Source organism: Notamacropus eugenii, chromosome 2, assembly GCF_028372415.1.
Source record: "Notamacropus eugenii isolate mMacEug1 chromosome 2, mMacEug1.pri_v2, whole genome shotgun sequence".
Lineage (NCBI taxonomy): Eukaryota > Metazoa > Chordata > Mammalia > Diprotodontia > Macropodidae > Notamacropus > Notamacropus eugenii.
This window is the reverse complement of record NC_092873.1, coordinates 273270072-273289067: the sequence shown is the minus strand read 5'-3', so window position 1 is coordinate 273289067 and position 18996 is coordinate 273270072. Positions and strand designations below refer to the sequence as shown.

General features: G+C 34.8%; 1 protein-coding gene and 1 pseudogene across 2 annotated transcripts in view; both read left to right on the top strand.

Annotated features, from left to right (window-relative positions):
• The window catches only part of DPYD (dihydropyrimidine dehydrogenase), a 1077299-nt gene that overhangs the window by 506858 nt on the left and 551445 nt on the right, over nt 1–18996 (top strand). For both annotated transcript variants that reach the window (XM_072644083.1, XM_072644082.1), the window contains one exon: nt 5889–6099. In XM_072644083.1, the coding sequence (XP_072500184.1) occupies nt 5889–6099 (211 nt within the window). The remainder of the gene's footprint in view (nt 1–5888; nt 6100–18996) is intronic.
• LOC140527274 (soluble lamin-associated protein of 75 kDa pseudogene) lies at nt 6106–18739 on the top strand (annotated as a pseudogene).

The following is an 18996-nucleotide window of genomic DNA, read 5'->3' as shown; positions in this document are numbered from 1 at the left end:
CATCATTAAGATTCAAGTGTAGAATCAAAACTCCCCCATGGTAGATATCTACATGAACCCAACCCCTTCCTGCCAAACAACATTGTAGATAAAGATCCATTGAACATATGACAGGAGTTATATAGATTTTTGTATGCAAGTGAAGAAATTTATGATAGCAATATAGAGTCAGGTACTTGCCAATAGATACTGAAGAAAGGTTATCTTTAGAGCACCCAAGCCCTATTGACCAATACAAATCATGCAAGAAAATCATGGAAACAAGACCACATAGCATTGCAGACCGTAACAATTTATTACCTACAGAATACTTAGAAAGACATGATTTGACGTCTAGAATTGTATGCCAGAAATTATTCTCATAAATTAAAAGGTATAAATCTTTCTGTTACAAATACAGGGCACTCCTCTCAAAGATATATTTTGGAATTTAACAAATAAACTGTGTTGCACCTGGAGCATTAACACAAAGAAATGTTCTCCATAATCAGCTGAATATAGCATTCATCAAAATAATTTAAGAACAACTTTCTAAATAGATGTTCCTATACTATAATACAATTAATGCAATCTCCAAATTGTGGGGAAAGAAAAACTTTTATTGTAGAGAGATCTAATTAAAGAAATTCAAATCATATGAACATCATCTCCATAATCCTCTCTGCTAGTGCAGTTGTCCTGAGATATTTTCAGTGAACCTACAGAGCATAAGCTTTTTATCTAAGTATGTAATATTCTATAAGACACTAAATAGAAAAGACTGATAGCAAAGTAGAGACTTAATATAGGACAATTTCCATTTGAATTCCATAGAATAAGACAAGGAAACAATAATAACAATATTTATCTAGCTTCTTAGAAAATCACTTTGCACGTACTATATCATTTGAGCCTCATAAAATCCTTGCCTGGTACATGATAAAGATACACCTAATAAAGGTCTGAATCAATATTGAAGACAGTATCCTCTAGTTTGGACTTGGAATGATGTAACAGTAAGCACCCCAGCATAAACAGGGGGACCTGCTATCACAGGTTCTTAGATAAGGTTTTCTAAAAGGAAAGGCAACTTGTGAGGGGTTAACAATCTCCTTTAATCAAGCAAATATTCACTTAGCTCAGGAAACCAACAGAAAGCACTTCCAAATTGTCTGACATAAGCAATACATATATCATAAATCAATAGACAGGTCCAGCTGTGTGACCATAGTTGCCAGAGAGGGAAGCACCAACATCTAGGTTTTCAAAGCTGGGGAGCTCCTTAGCAGGTTCCCAGAATCTCATCTGGCACACAAAACTTCTTCCAAAAACTAGACCCCAAAGTAAAACCTCACCCTCAGAGTATTTATACCTTTTTTAGAGCCAGAGAGCATCCCAGCCCTTGAGAACCAGTGCTTCATTAATCAAAAGTGTTGACCTTCCTACAAATCTCCCCTAATCAAACTCCCCTAAAAGGACAAGCCCATTAGTGGGTGGGGAAGATCTTTAATCACATTAACAATTCAAATACATGTACTTTAGTTAAAGAAACTCTTGCTTCTGTACTTTACTCCTAGTCAAGACTCTGGGTTGATAAAGGCAAGATTCAGTGAGAGGAATTATACTTCTTGATTATGCTAAAACAAAAACAGCAAAAGATACTACTTTGCTTGCCCTTACAAGTGAACAAATCAAGTGGTCTGTCTTCTAGCCTTGTTCTTTCCATTGTTCTTGTTTTTTTATACCTTGATTTTTATACCTTTGATTACAGCTTTCACCATCGTAGGCATGAGTGTTGAAATATCTAATAGAAATAAAATAATCTTAATACTTATAATTGTTCCTTTCATGGTAACCCTATGCAGACAACAACTCATTGGCATTCTCTCACGATTTTCCAGTTCCCATTTTGATTGAAGTTCAGCAAAGAGGTTGGCACACAGTAAAATGTTAACAGATTTAACAAAGCTTTAGACAAGATAGTATAAATATTTTCATTTTAATTTTTATTATACTTCTTGATGGTATCAATCAGCCAATAAAAGCACATTTATTAATCAACTACTATATGACAGGATTTTATTAGTCCCTGATAATAGTGTTTTCTTGGATTTTTTTTTCCTTTTCTCCTCACATGAGGCAAATGAGATAAGACTCCATGCTTTCTTTCTGTCTCTCATACTTAATCTGTTGTTTTCATGTCAGAGTTTCTATTGCCTTTCCTTAGAAAAATTCCTCAGATGACAAAAGAATATTCAGTTATTTTTTTTTTCCAAAAGCAATTTCAGGGCATTCCATTGGTCGTATGCTTTCAATGAGTGTTCATTTTCTCTATCTTCATTTTCCCAATCACCTTTCTCTCTCCCAAGTCCCTTTCTCATCTTCTGATCTTTCTTTGCCTTTTTCCAGTGTAATGTCACTCCTTCCCAAGTAAACATATCCCTTCAAAATTGCATCTTTCTATGCCTGCTTATAAATGTTTTTTCTCCAGATAAATCAAATGGAAATCCCAGCTACTTAACAGCAAAAGAGCAAGACCTGGAATGATTTATGTCTTTCTCATCCAATAGCAGTATCCTATATGCATTAGAGCATAATATCACTGGAATTACTCCAGCAGGCATGGGGAGTAATCTCTGTGAGTAGCCAGAATCCTCTGAGCCTAACCTCTATGCATTGGCAGATAATAACTGAAAATGTTCAGTTATTTGAATGCTAATATCCTCATTCTTGAGACGTAAGATTTGCTGATAGTAGAGCATCAGTGTCTCTAAATATGGAAAATTTACAATACGCAGAAGCCAGTTTGATTTTAATTGTATATTCAGGCATATATGCATTGCGAAACTTAAAAATGAGACAAATTAATAGGACCATAAAGCTATAATTAGGGACATCTGAGTTCAGGCAGTATGGTATAGGGGAAAGTATTTGAGATAATTCAATTAATAAACTTTTATTATTTTGCTAAACTCTGAGTTTGTATTAAGCAGAAAACTTGTTTCAAATTATCCCTCTCAGATGACATCATATTTGTAAAATTGCTTAACAGTGCCCGGCACATAGTATGTACTATAAATGTTATTTTGATCTGCTTTCCTTTTCCCTTCCCCTTCTGACACAAGCTATGTTACTTTAACCAAGTCACTAAATTTCTCTATGCTTCAGTTTCTTTTTGTGTAAAGTAAAGATAATAATTTTTGTGATACCTGGCTAACAGGATAGTTACAAGTTATTCTTTGAGCACTTTAAAATGTTATATGAGTAGGCATTCAGTCATGAAACAATACATACTAACACATGTTGATACATACAAATAGCAATCCTTCAGTGGTTATTTAATGCCAATCAATTCAGCAAGGTTTATTAAACATGCCCTTTTTGCAAGACACTACTCTTGCAAAAGACATCTTGCAAAAGATATAAAGATAGAAATGAAACTATGCATTTTTGTTCATTTTTAATAATAATTTAGTAATAATAATAGCTATTGTTTATCTCAGGCTTTAAGATTTGCAAAGTATTTTACAAATTTTATCTCATTTTATACTCAATACAGCCTTGAAAAGTTGGTGCTATTATTACCACCATTTTACAGATGAGGAAACTAAGGAAGATAGTTGATTAAGCAACTTGCTTAGAGTCACAACTCTCTTTTGGTGGGAATACAACACATGAGTAGATAAGTAAATACCAAATATTCATGAAAAACCAAAGGAGGAAAGCATTAATAGCTGAGATAATCAAAAAAGGCCTAATGAATGGTCCTCAAGCTGTGCTTTGAAGGAAGCTGGGAATGCTTTGAGTCTGTGGCAGAGTTGGAGGACATTTTAGATAAGTGAGATCATTTCAGCAAAAGATGGAAGGAAAGCAATGCAATGTCATGTACACGGAATTCATAATGGTTCAATTTGGTAAAAGGGAGAAATGCAAAATAAACTTGGCAAGGTAAAAAAAAAACCAACAAAAAAACCCCACTAGATTATAAAGGGTGTTAAGTGCCTGCCTGAGGATTTCTTTTCTCTGAATTTGATGGTGAAATTTTGGTAACATAAGAAATTTTGTATTTATTATAAATAGGCAAGAAAACAAGAAGAGAACCTAAATTTGAACAGGAAAGATACTTCAACTATGTGCTATATTATCATGATATTTTATTTCTACTCACAAATGAAAACAGTGCTGTTATAAATAAGTGTTATATATTGATTTATTCATACTATAAGCATTTGACATTGTTGTTCAATCAAGTGTGGCATGATCATTAAAATTTAGTATTGGGTGACATTTTTGAAACACAGTGTAGCAGGATTCTATCGATGACTTGCACGTTATTGCATTATCCAAATGTGACAGAAGCAACACAGAAAGACGTAGAGAACATATACTCGTTAAACCATATTTACCATATCATTACAAATGTTTTAGTTAGCTGCCCCCTCCAAATATAATATCTTATTCTGGAAAGGAAAGAAAGAATCTATAGAGTTTTTTTAAGCACTCCTTTTCCCCCCCCATCCCACTCTCCTGTTTGGGAAGCCTTTCCCCTGAAATTGCAGTCCCATTGATAAGTGACTCTGAGTGAATCCAGAGAAGCATGGATTCGATCTGGTGGTATAATTTTATTCTGCTTCTTCAGTCTTCACACATATTATTAGATATTAACAATTTCTGTTCATGTTATTTGTTAAAAAAAGGGAAACTGCTATGTATGTTAATGCTTCTAACAGATGCTTATGCTTCATCATGTTTTAGCACATAAAATGTGCTGGGTTTGACAATGGTTTCATGCATGCAGAAATAAACTTTCTTTTACAAGTATTCTGTAACTTAAGAAGAAAGAATTCAAGTTTAGAGGTAATACTGATGCCATCAATCATTCAATAATATTTGATGATCAAATAAGATAATACATAAAGTGTTTTGCAGCCCTAAAGTGCAATATAAATGTTAGCTATTGAGAAATGAATGTGTGCATGTCATTACAGCAGGCAGTGTGATACTATCCACTTTAGGGCCAACGGATGGGCCAACGGATAGGCCATTGGTCTAGGAAAAGCAAAAAAGAAAGTAGATTCTTTTCCTGACTGCATCTTCTCTTACATAAGTAACCTTTATTATAGCTCAGTTTCTCTATGTGCAAAACCCCATCTTTTTGTGAAGGAAAAAAAGTTGTAAAAATTGTTGTGGATTTATAATATTAAAAATAGTAAATGAACATGGAGCCTATTTTATGCATTTTCATATTTCTATTAACAGGATTCTGTTTTGTGAATAATCTTACAAAAAACCAGTTCAGGGGAAGCAGAGAGGACAAATAGTATGGGGCCTGTTTACTTAGAATGGAAGAATCCGTTTTCACCAGCCTCTAGGATGTTCTTACCCACAATCCTACCTACTGTTCTGATCATTTTCTGGCACTGTTTGATTCCTCCAGTCATATTGACTTTTCCCAGCATAGAAAAATTAACCTGCTGATAGACTATGGTATTCAGTTTCATTTTGGACATGATCAAAGTGTCAAAGTGAATCTTCCTGCAAAGAAAAATAGGAACCAGCTCATTGTCTACAGAATCTTCATGTTCCTTGTGCTGATGGTGGGGCATGGAGCACAATTGAAAGAAGCTTCTTGTGATTTCTAATTCCTTAAATGCCAATATAACACCAGTTACCTCTGACTGACTAATGAATGTTTCCAGCCATTTACCAACATGTGAATTCTTGATAACTAGCTCTTAAGAACCATAAATTATATTCATCTTTACATGCGAGGGAAAATGGAAGTGTTATGCTTGTTTAAATGGTATAGTCTTTTACATAGAGTTGTTAGACGTGATTAGAAGATAAACTGTATGCTGTCTTGGAGGAAGCCTTTTTAATTTACTTTTAATTTTTCTGCTTTGTCTTAGATGGAGCTTGCTAAGGAAGAAAAATGTGAATTTTTGCCTTTCCTTTCCCCAAGAAAGGTTATATTAAAAGGTGGAAGAATTGTTGGTATGCAGTTTGTTCGGACAGAGCAAGATGAAACTGGAAAATGGAATGAAGATGAAGATCAGGTAGTCCAGCTGAAAGCAGATGTGGTGATCAGTGCATTTGGCTCAGTGTTAAGCGACCCTTCAGGTACAGTGATCGATGGTTGTAATGTGTAACATGGCTGTCTATTATTTTAGGTCTGCAAGAGATTCCAGCTTTTAGGGAGTTGTTTTTCAGTTTGATATTAATTTCCTTTCCTTCATGTGGAAGTTGGGCAGTGAAATAGAAAAAACCTTAAGAATGGCATTTAATTATTAGTTTTAATTGGCAACTGGTAGAAAGATAGCAGCCAGAATCATTCATTGGTAGTGCTTGTCTAAGTGAAGAAACAAAATTGCTTTACTTTATAGTAACTTATTTTAATCCACTCTTTTGTTTTAAAAACCTGATTGTGGCCATCATATTTCAATCTTGAATGGTAAGAGGAGGAAGAAAGAGTGAAGGAGAAGGAGAAGGAAGAGAAACAGGAGGAGGAATAAGAGGAGGAAGAGGAGAAATAGATGGAGCTAGAATTTATATAATGATTTTATGTTTACAAAGTTCTGAATACTTGCACAGTAGGAACTTCAGCATTTAAAATCTTTTATAATCTGCCTCCACCTAAACTCCCAAGTTTGTTTTTTTATTTTCTTCCTAAGAGCCAATTTACTTTTCCTTGAATTCAGCACTACATTTCCCACTCTTGTACCCTTTCAGATATTTTTTTTCTGTGCTAATAATTACTCCCCAACCCCTTTCCACTGCCTCTTAGATACTCTTTTTGGTAACACTATTGGCACCTCCTTTCAACAAAAATGCCACATACCATTGCCACAAGAAAAAAAAAAGAGAAATAATCAAACCCTTGCAATAAATAAGTGAAATAAATCCACATATTTGTCATGTCCAAAAAATGTAGTTTCTCACGCTGTACCTTGAACCCATTACCCTTTTTGGGGGGATTTGAGCAGCATACTTTATTATTGGACCACTGGAGTTGTGGCTGGTCATTCCTTGATCAGTTTTTAAATCTTTCTGTGTTGTTTCTATTTTCTACTAATTTCACCCTATATCAATTCATACACATCTTCCTAGGCTTTTCTGAAATCATGAATTTTATCATTTTTATGATGTAATAATATTATATTTCATTCCTAGTTTTTCCCTAATTGATGGGAAGCTACTCAGTTTCTAGTTATTTTCTACAAGAAAAACAATTTCCAATGTTTTTCATATACATATGGATCTTTTCCTTATTTCTCTTACCCTTTGGGGGTCAAAGGGTATGCACAGTTTGGTGACTTTTGGAACATATTTCTAAATTATTTTCCAGAAGACTTGCCTTATTTCCAGATCTACTAACAATGTGTCTGTTTTCCCTCAGCCTAAAGGGTTAATTTATAAACAAAAAAGGGATAAAAGAGATTATTTTAAAAAGTGAAAGACAAAGAGAATTTAAATTGTATGAATTTTAAATGCTTTTGAATGAATAAAATTAAATTAGAGTGAGAAGTGAAGTGATTAAGAGGGAAACAACTTTTGTGTTAGATATCTCTGATAAGGGTCTTACATCCAAAAACTAGGAGAAACACATAAACCAAAAGCCATTTCCAGTCGATGTGTGGAAGGAAGAGTGCTCCAAATTCTCATTAATAAGTGAATTGAAATAAAAACATCTGAGGTTTTTCTTCAAACCCAGAAAGAAAAATGTCAAAGATAATAAAAGATGGGAATAATCAATATTTTAGGAACTGTGGAAAAATTACATATCAGTGCACTACTTGTGGAGCTGTGACTTGTTCGGACCACTCTGGAAAACAAATTTAGAATTATGCAAAGAAAATGACTTACAAAGTCAATACCTTTTGACCTTAAGATTCTATTGCTATGACTATATCTACTCCAAGGAAGTCAATGATAAAAACAAAGCCTCATTAACACCAAAAAATTTACAGCCATGCTTTTTTATAGTAACAGAAAACACTAGCGGGTTACCATTGCTTGGAGAATGTCTAAACAAGTTGTAGTAGATGACCGTAAATGAATATTACTGTGCCATAAGAAATAGTGACTATGGTGATACAGAGAAATGTAGAAATACTTAAATGCAAAGCAAATTAAGCAGAATTTATAACATTGTAAGTGAAAAGGAAAATAACAATAAAATAATGGAAGCTGAATGCTGTAGCATTATAATAATCAAGCTTAGCTCCATAGTAGGGATATGAAAAAGCTCCTTCTTCCATTGTTTTAGAAGGTTATGGACTCTCTCTGTGCAAGACTATAGAAAATGTTAGTTTTTTTGATGTATTGTTATGTTTTGCTAGTTTTCTTCTTTTGTTCTTTGTTATAACACATGACTTTCTGGGACCCTGAAGGAAGAGGGATAAATTGGGATTTGTAGGTGTTTAAAAATAAAACATAAACAAAATTTTTTATAGAAGTGATAAAATTGCATTTTACTCATCCTGAAATAGTTGAAAAGTTGAGTATGTCTATTTCTATCACAATATTTAGAATACTAAACATAGTTAATGGGAAGTAATTTGTTCACTTACATAAAACACTGAAGATGTGGCCATTCCTGATGAGTACCCTATGTCTACTTGTGAATTAGATTGCATTCCTCAAACTAGGGTGATATTTCAATATTTTTTTCTGCCATCTTTGCAGCATCTTCACTTCTGGAGGTTTTTTAGGTCTTTCTTGCCCTCTGCATTCAAAGATTTAAATGCTTCCGCATCTTGAGGGAAAAAAAAAGATCCTTTTTTACCCTGTTATCAAATATAATACTTCCTTATTTCTTACCTTTCTTTCACTGTCTGACTTCTCAAATGAGTGATTATACTTGCATTTTCCTTTTGCTTACTAATTCATTCCCTCTTTGACCCCTTAAATCTGACCTCTTAGCTCTAACCTCATCCATCTACTGAAATTGAACTCTTAAAGGTCTCTACATCATTCTTGCCAATTTCAGTGACCTATTTGCCCTCATTCTCCGTGGTTTCTATAAAGAATTTCTATCATTTACTGTTTTTTTACTCTTCCTTCAGCTTCCATATATCTTCCTAACTTTTTCCTGATTATTCTTATTATAATCCTCTGTGTACTCAGCCAAGCATCTTTTCCACTTCCCAATCATTGATTATGAGCTATCTTCAAAGGTCCATCTTTGTCCTTCTAGGTTCATGTTCTTTCTCTCACTCTCTCCCTTTCTGCCTCTCTGCTTATTTCATATCTGTGCATGTATCTTTATCCATTCATGCATATATGTATGTGTATATATAAAACATATATATATATATATATCTGGTTATATATTTGTGGGTTGTTTCAGTCATTGGATTGACCTACTGATCTAATGACTTCAAATACATTGCCGGTGACCCTCAAATTTAGCTAATTCCAATATAAAATATGACCATAGTTCCAGTTCCTGACGATCCATTCATTCTCCATTGCCTCTAAAAGAGGGTTATTACCATCAGTGGTACTCCTTTAGAAGACCAAAGAAAAAGTTAGATTTTATATGGTGTTTTGGTTAGTTTTGCTTAAAAAAATTCTTATTTTATTCTTTGTATGTAGCATATGGCTTTCTGGGACAATGAGGGAGGAGAGCATCCAATACTGTAATCCTATTTTATTCTTCTCTTTTAAGAAGCTACTGTAACAACATTATCAATGAAAGACAACATAGTATACTAGGAAAAGTTGTGGACTTCATTCTTATTTAACTGTTTCAGTTATATAGTATTATTTGAAATTAAGAAGGCTGGTAATTTTTACTTGTTTCCCATTAATAAGACCACAAACTATTTATTGAGCACCTACAATATATAAAACACTCTCCTAAAATGGGATCCAAAAGACATGACTCGTTCCCTTCCCTCAGGGCCATGAGAAGGCAGTATATAAAGATGTAAAGGTAAATAACAATGAAAATTTTAAATAAGAGTCTAAGACAATAGAATACATGTCACAACAGACAGCATGATTATTTGTCAAATGAATTTCAAGATAATAATTGCTTTAGGAATTCATTATTATCTTCTGTACCTAGGCTATGCTCCATAGTAGGTGATCATTAAATACATGTTGATTTAATAAAACTTAATAAATGAATAAGTTCACTGGAATAAATATGAGTAAATACACATAAGTTATCTAATTAAGTCCTCTCCCAATTACATTTTACCTGCAATTATATTTAGCAACAGGCCATTTAGACTTTTATTAGGTAGATCAAATATACATATATATGGGTATAAGTATATATGTGTGTATTTATATGTGTATATCAAATTCTCAGCATGATTGAAGGATATTGGCATTTGTCTCTGAGTTACTATACAATCTTTAACAAGCTATTTCATTTTTATGTTTAATTGTAAAGACTGGAAAATGTCTAAAGATGTTAAATTGTCCTCATTCTTAATCTACAACTGCCAAATCCTAAAATTTAGATCCTATTCCAGTACTATGTTCCCAATAAACAATTAGATCCTCCTTACCTCACTGTCATTGCTCTTCCTTTAACTAAAGCAAATTAGGAACCTTCTACAACTCATTCTTTGTGATTTTTCCTACATTTGCCATGGAAAATATAACCAACACCTTGAAGGCTTTCTTCTTGTTATATTAAGATCTCTAGGATATTATTGTACCATGCAAGCTGTCCACTTACTATCTCTTGCCCTCCTTGTATGAGAGAATTAGCTCCTTTTCTAGCTGTTCACAAAGTGTTCCAAAAGTTTGAGTGCTAAAAACTGCAGAGATATTTGGGGAAACCTGTATTTCCTTCTGATGTCTTTTATAGAATTTTTAGCATGTATTATGGATGATAGATATCAACATACGTAGATGCCTGCCTACAATATATACCTTTGGGTCACCAGCAGTTTTGATTCTTACAAGACCATGGCATTCCATGATTTTTGGTGACATATAGCTTCCCCAAGGGGATATTTCTGTTAATATGTGGACTTCGGAGGCAGCAACCCACTTAGGATCATTGCAAAACCAACATAATTTCTCAAATGCCACTTACCCAGATACCTTTCTATTCAGTTCTTGGACCAATTATTATTCATCATAAAGGCTTTTCTAATCCCTCAGATGTTCCTAAACACTTTGCGTGTTTCTGTCTCATTACACTTCATCTCATAATGTACCTCCATGTATGTCTTTCATATCTTCCTTATTAGAACACAAGGTACTTGAATTTGGTCCCCTTCAACCTTTCTATCCCCACCACTTAGGACAGTACCTTGAACAAAAAAAGGAATTTGAGAAACGTAAGGTTAAATTGATTTAAAGTATCATCTTTGACCTTTGTCTTTCTTTTGCAAACTTTACCTCATTGAGAAAATCTATTGGAAGCATTTTGAAAATATTAAAGTTCTATGTAATTGCCAATAACAACAATAATAATTAGCAATGGTAGTAGCAGAGCAGAGTCAATAAAGAGTTGGCCTCAGAGTTGGGAGGGCTTGGATTCAAATCCTGTCTCTGACACGTACTGTTTGTTTGTTTTGTTGACCCTGTCAACACCCTTGAATTTTCAGTTCTTTGGGCCAGTGTTGTCTAATTCAAAAGCAAAATATCAATAAGCTATACATAAAGATCTACAAAGGAAATATATAGTTTTAGCACGTCAGTTTTTTTATTTTGTAATTTATTTATTTTATTATTTATTTTGTTATTTGTTTAGTTCCTTTATTTTGCTAAATATTTCCCAGTTACATTTTGGTCTACTTTAGTTTGCACTTGGAAGTGTTGTGGGCAGCTTGCGGCCGTGTGTTTAACAATGTTGTCTTAGACTACTAAGTCTGCAGGTTGTGGAGAAAGCAGTGCCAATGTGAATTGAGAGAAGATGTCTTTGGGTCAATGAAATCAAAGATAAAAAAAGAGATTTCAAATATTAGATTTCTTCTCTGTGTTTATTCAGGTTCAGTTTTCCTTCTGGAGTGACAGAGTCCACTATAAACTTGTGTCACATAGCCCTCACACTAAGCCCTCACAACAGCTAGGCAATCTTTTTGTACCTACTTAATGAATTCACTATCCCACTCATCACAAAGCCTTTTCCAAATTTTTTTCATTCCTCTTTTCCTTGCCAAGGCAAACTCTTTTACATGAACAAATGATCTCATTCTCTCTAGTCTTCTTTAGCAGATTGCCCACCTTATAAGTCATCTTGCTTATCTTCAGTCTCTCACCCTCCCTATCTACTTTGCTAATGCCTACAAATGTACCCATATCCTTTGCATTCTCAAAAAAAAAAAAAACCCAAACCTCAAATAATCCATCTGTCCTCGGTAGCTGTCATTCTGTATCTGTGCCCCCTTCTGTATTAAACTCTAAAACCTCCAGTTTAATCACTTAATCAATTAAAATCATCTCTATTTCATAAATTCCAGTAGCTTCTTATCACCTCCATGATCAAATATAAGATCCATATGACATTCAAAGTCTTTCATAATATTATATAATGCAGTGACACTAGTGTCATTGTTATTTCTTGTTCAAGATACTCCATCTCTCCACTTTGGATATTTCCACTGGCAGTTCCCAATGCTGAAACACTCTCCCTCCTCTTCTCATTCTGTGGGCTTCCTTGGCCTTCTTCAAGTACTAAAATCCTACTTTCTATTAGAATCATTTCCTAATCCCCCTTAATTCTAGTGCCTTCCCTCTGTTGATTATCTACAGTTTGATATCTTACTTGTTTGCTTGTTGTTTTCCCAATTAGACTGAGTTACTTAAGATCAAAGAGTATGTTTTGCCTTTTCTTTGTACACCCAGTGCACATAGTAGGGACTTAATAAATCCTTGTTAAAACATTGATTTGACTTGTTTGATTTCATTTTTTTAAGTTCTCATTTAGTATATTCAGTACTGGCATGAAAGAAGCCAAACATGGAGGTCCCATTATTATCATTGATTAGAATCACTATAGTGAGTGTGGCAAACAATGGCAAATTAGTTCTATTAAATATGTATCTTGTTCTCCTTCCCATTTCACCAGTCAGTGCTCTTGAGAATAAATTTGATAAACTTTCATGAACAGTTATTATATACAGGATTTATAAATCCTGTCTGAGCAGTGAAGAAGATATGAGGAATATGAAACTAGAAGCTTAGCCCAAGCATTAGAAGCAGTGTAAGGAAGTTATTGGAAACAAGAATGACCAAGGCATGCTGTTGGGCAGAAATTAATCTAGTGTAAGTAGAGTCTAATAGAGGGGACTCATATAAGATTGAACTATAAAAGTAATGAAGTACCTGTTCAGGCAAAGGAATTTGAACTTTGTTAGCTATTAGGGACATCATTTCTAGCTCTCTGGGGTGAGGTTGAGGTTAGCAGGGCTGTCTTCTTCTCAACTCCTTTTCACTATGTGGCAAGGTTATACTATTCATAATCTTCCATTGCCCTCCTCTGCAGTTCTTTGCAAATGAACTTGTACAGTAAACCAGTGGTTCCTTTGATACCATGTCTCATGCCTTGGAAAGGAGATTAAGTTTCTACTGGCCGAAGTAGCTTAAGAGCCTTATTGACTCTCTCCTATTATATTTCATTTAAACTGTTCTAAGAAAGAAATGATAATCACAATTGTTTTCTCAGTCCTGCCCACTCTTGCCAATTTGTGGAGTTGAAAAGAGGTCTTTTGGAGCTTCTGTAGTTGGAAATGGTGTCTTCCTCAACTTTATTCTAATATGGATTTTACCTTGAATTTTGCTCTAATTACTCAGTTACTGATTGTATTTATGCAACTACTGACTTTTTCACCTTTGTTTGTTGGGGGTCATCATTAGCAATTTCAAACTCTCTTAAGAAAGGAAGTTAAAGCATCCCTGCGGCTACCTCCCCTGAAGCAGAAGAGGTAGGGGACTGCCTGGGGGAAGAGCAATGGCCACTGGCCTGGGGTGTGCCTGCTGGCAGCCACCACCACAGCTGCAGCAGAGTAGCCACCTCCCGTTCCATTCATTCTCTGAGTCTCTGCCTCCTCCCTGGCTCCTCTCCTGTGGAGCAGAGGGCACGCCTAGAGGAGGGGATGGCATTTCCTGTGAACATACTGAATAACTGTAGTCTGGAAGAATTAGAAAGTTCTGCAGAAGATTAATTGTTGGATCTCAGGTGTGTGGACCCAGAGAACCCAGAACAACTTTTCCTTTTCTCAATAATCTGATTCCAATCAGCTTGTCAACTGTTTTCTTTATCCCTCTTTATGGTAGTGATCAGACCCACAAAATTCTTGATCTTTTTGCAACAGTGGACTCACAGCTGTGGCTCTGTACCTTGCTGACCAGTGGTGGGCAATTGATGATAACTGTGAAAACATTAATCCCTTCTAGAGAAGGGCTTCAGCTGGTGAGCACTCTTGGGGAGAGAGTGGTGCTGTATGTTTTGAATTGAATTATTTACAGAAAATGGAAAATGGAAAGAAATGAGGTCCCCTTCCTATGCCAAAGCAGTATGGATTATGCTAAAATTTTGTGGAAGAAAGGTGGAGCCATTGGATTTTATTCAGTTACACCTACAGGACACGTGTGTGTTTCCTATCTTACTCAAAGTTACCAGCTTCCAGTGTTTGTGAGAAACACAGTGTTTGTAAGAAAGAAATATAGTGGAAAAGATTTGGGGTTTCTGATGCTGGAAGACTTTGTTGATTCCTTTAAGAAGACAAGCTTGATTTACGCTTTCCACTATCTCCTTTTATGCATACAGCTTGTAGATAGTATTTTGAAAAGTATCCATTAATCATGATCTTCTATGGTAGGTTGAAGGAACTGGACAATGGCATCAAAGAATACCCATCATCAGTGCATTGCAGAGAGAAACATTCAGATGTGCAGAGGCTTCTCAAAGTGAGAAAACTTACATATAAAAACTGTGACCCTACACCTCCTCCAGAAGATGACATAGAATGTGGAGAAAAGCAACCTAATGAAAGTGTAAGAGGAAAATGCATCTCAGACACCAATGCAAGTACACCTGAAGGACTTGATAATACACCTATTAACACACTAACAAGAAGTGCTCATTTGAAGCTGCCATAGATTAGAAAGAGGTTTCATGATTCAGAAATGAACCCTCTTCAAGATCTGGAAGAAAACATTTCCCAGGCTTCATCTGTGGCTCCAAAAAGCAGACCGGGATCTACTGCATATGCATCTGAGAGCTCAGAAGAGTTAGTTGAAGATGAACCAGGTGAGAGTATGATTGATTTTGAGCAGGAAAAAAAAAAGATAAAGAACAACACATCCTGGAAGCACAAAAGTTGAGTAAATCAGTCTTGGAGAAGAAAGAGGATAAAGAAGAATCTGAATCAGAACATCTGAAGGGTGAGATCATGGAAGATACCATAAAAGCCTCACTAAAACTTGAAGACAATATTGCTCATGATGCTTTGGACAGAGATTCAAACTGGTCATCTGGTCATTCCAGTGAAGAATCTGTTCCGCCCGTGGTTGAATCTACAAAGGCTCCTGAGGATGCAGTACCAGATAAGGTCACAGATGCCATCGATTCCAAAATGGTGAAGAACAAAAGCCCACATGAAGAAAAAAGAGAGCCCCGAAGAAAAATCTCTCCCAGCTCTGTGAAGGAAACCACCACACCAAAGGAAGAACTATCTGATAATGATCTTCCAAACTCTGTGGTAGGTGAAGCATCAGAAGAATCTGTTTCTGAAAGTTTGTCACCCAATACATCTTCCTTATTGGATGATCAAGGAGAGGAAGCAGTCCCTGATTCTCAGGAAAACCCAGCAACAATAACCCTTTTTCAGAGTTCCCCTGTAGTGGCTGAACTTGAAGATAACCAAAATACATGACAAAAGAATCAATAGGAAGAACAATCTGAAGCATCTTTGGAGCATCAGGATCATTTCACACAGTCAGCCAGGAAGGCTGCGGCCAACAGTTCCGAGAAGGTAGAAACTGAAGTAACAGTAATTGACAGGCAGAATTTAAGAAGAAAGACCAAAGGGTACAAAGGACCCACTAAGAAAAAGGCCAACTGAACTTGAACGGTGGAAGAAATATCAGTCCTAAAAATCCTCTTTGTAACAAAGTTGGTATAGTTTTTTTTTTTTTAATAATATGACAGTTAACAAAACCACATGGGGTAGAGGATAAACACATTTGTTGTTTCAAAATTTCAGGTTGGAATTATTTATGATGAATTTTTTCTCTCTTGAAGGAATCAAGATTCGCCATTCTCGTTAATTTTTTCTAGACATTTTCTGCACTATATATAAAAGCTTCTTTTAACCCACCACATTCCTATTTTTGATCACCAAATCAGTGTGATTTCATCTCTTTTTTTAGAAAAAAAGATGATTTCATCTTTAGCAGGTGGAAATAAATGGTCATTACTTTTTTTAACTATATAATAAACACATAGGCGGCTGTGAAAGCAGAATTTCTATTGCTTATCACAGAAATCATCTTTTGTACTACAAGTTGTACTTTTATGCTAAGACGTTTTCATATAAAATAAAGTGCTTCACAATCTTACTCTTAAATAGAAAAATTCATTTCCAAGCAGTTTTTAAAATATAAGAATGCTTAAAATGGCAATAGCTAATCTAAAAAATATCACTAAAATAGAATTTGAAAGGTAATAATTAGCTTCAAATGACTGACAGCATGACCATAAAACTACATTAAAGTCAAAGGTATGTACATAGTGTTACTTTGACTTTTGATTCTAATGATGGAAGCTTATTCTTCTATCCATTTTTGTTGGTGTATAGACACATACACACACACATCAATTCCTGAGTCATTCTTCTATGTTGTGATCTAATACTCCAATAAGCAGACTGGAATCTACTGCATATACATCTGAGAGCTCTGAAGAGTTAGTTGAAGATAAACCAGATGAGAGTGTGGTTGATTTTGTGCAGGGAATAAAAAGATAAAGAACAACACATCCTGGAAACACAAAGGTTGAGCAAATCAGTCCCGGAAAAGAAAGATGATGAAGAGGAATCTGAATTAGAACCTCTGAATGGAGAGGTAATGGAAGATACTATAAAGGTCTCACTAAAACCTGAAGAGAACACTGCTCATAATGCAGCAGCATTAAGCCTTTGGAGTTGGGTAAACAAATCATATTTAAATGATATTAAATTTATTATCTTGCTATAAATTATTTTTGTGGTCCTTAAAACTTGAATTTATCAGATGCTAAGAGCCTTAAAGGAAGTTTCAGTTTTCACCCCAGTCATGTACTATGCTAAAATCTCTCACTTATTAATTATTTACCTCTTTTCAAGACCTTAGCTTTGGTTTCACGGGAGTTATCATACCTTTGATTGTGTCAAGTAGATCTTTGTCCCATGTGTCAGGATAAAAACATTAGGGATTAAATACCACCTTTGAGTCCATTTATTGAGTCCAGTTACCAACCTAGTTGACAGCATATGTTTACCTCCTCTACCATTAAATCACATGAATTCAAGAGTAATGAAATCTTTTCACTTTCATGAGGTCACTTGACTTGACTGTGGAACCCTATTTACAGAAAATTTTTTTTCTAACCTAGTCTCCCCATGGTTCTCAACAACTTCTGTAAGCCTTTGGGTTGAGTCCCCCTCTATCAGAAAATTTTCCTCCTACTGACTTTTACTGGCCTACAATCATTGGTAGCTGTTTTGGGATCTTGTCTAATGAGTTTTACTCACCCACCCCATGTTTTATAGTTACAGAATGGGACTGACCTTGGTGTGATCAGGGCTGCTGGATCTATCATGGGTGCCAGAGTTATGCATTTTGTTGGAAGTTTCAGCCCTCACTCTGGTCCCACTTATGTTCCATTCTCCTGGTAGAAGGCTTGTAAGGCAGATGGTGTTGTGTCTCATGCAGTCACAAGTGACCTAGTGCCCAATTCATTCTAGGGAGTTAAGACTGTTTCCCCTCCCCAAATTGTGACTTAGTTATCCTAACCTTTTCTATTAGAAATGAAAATAATCTTAAAATATCAAACCTCACATTAATTATTCTTTGACAATATCACTAATGTCTTGAATATGCACATGCAGTTTGGAAAGCGGGGGAACCCTTGTATTGTGAATGTGAAAAGTCATTTGACCAATCAGGGTTTAGGTTATGCTTTGGTTTTATATCATTACAAGAGATATTGAAGTTTGTTTGGGAAGCTTTCTTCAATCCATATTTAGACAATGTTGATTAAACTCAATGACATTTTACCTTTGGGGTTCATATTTTAGAAAGAGATTCCAAAATTGCAGAGATCAGAGATATTCAAGGCAAGCAAACTATTGAACTTTTTGGATTTTGAGCACTCTCTGACCTTTTTCATGTTCGCCATTTATTGAACAGGGATAAGCTAAATTTTCGGCCATTTATCTAGTTTAACAAATGGTTATTAAATAAAAAATCTTGAATTAAAAAAAGAAAGGTAATATTGTTCTGGCAGTTTGGATTAGTAGATAAGAGTGATAGATTTGAAGTCAAGAAGAACTGAATGATACATTCTCAGATTCATGGTAGTTACATAACATTGGATAAGTCATCTGCCACATATATAAAATAGAGAAAATAATAATAGCTACCTCAGTGGGATGTTGCAGGCATCAAATAAAATGATATTTCAAATACTTTGCAAACTTTAAAATGTTATATAAATACTAGTGATGATCATGATGGTGGTGGTGGTGGTAGTGATGGTGATCTTGATGGAAACGTGTGAAATAAACCAATAATTTGCAAATCCTTATATTCTTTTACTTCTTGTTCATTTGTCAGTCTAATTTTAAACAATGAATGAGGCATAATAAATATTTGTTCATCATGAAAATTATAAATTAAAGATGAGTGCCTCAATAGAAAAAAGAGAAGATAATTGGAATCCCATTTTGAAATATTCTCTTTTTCTTAGGATAAAGGTGCTAATTATTATATTATTATTACTCTTAATAATTATCAGTAAACATCATTACTTTGCATCATATTATTTTATTTTTTTATGTTCTC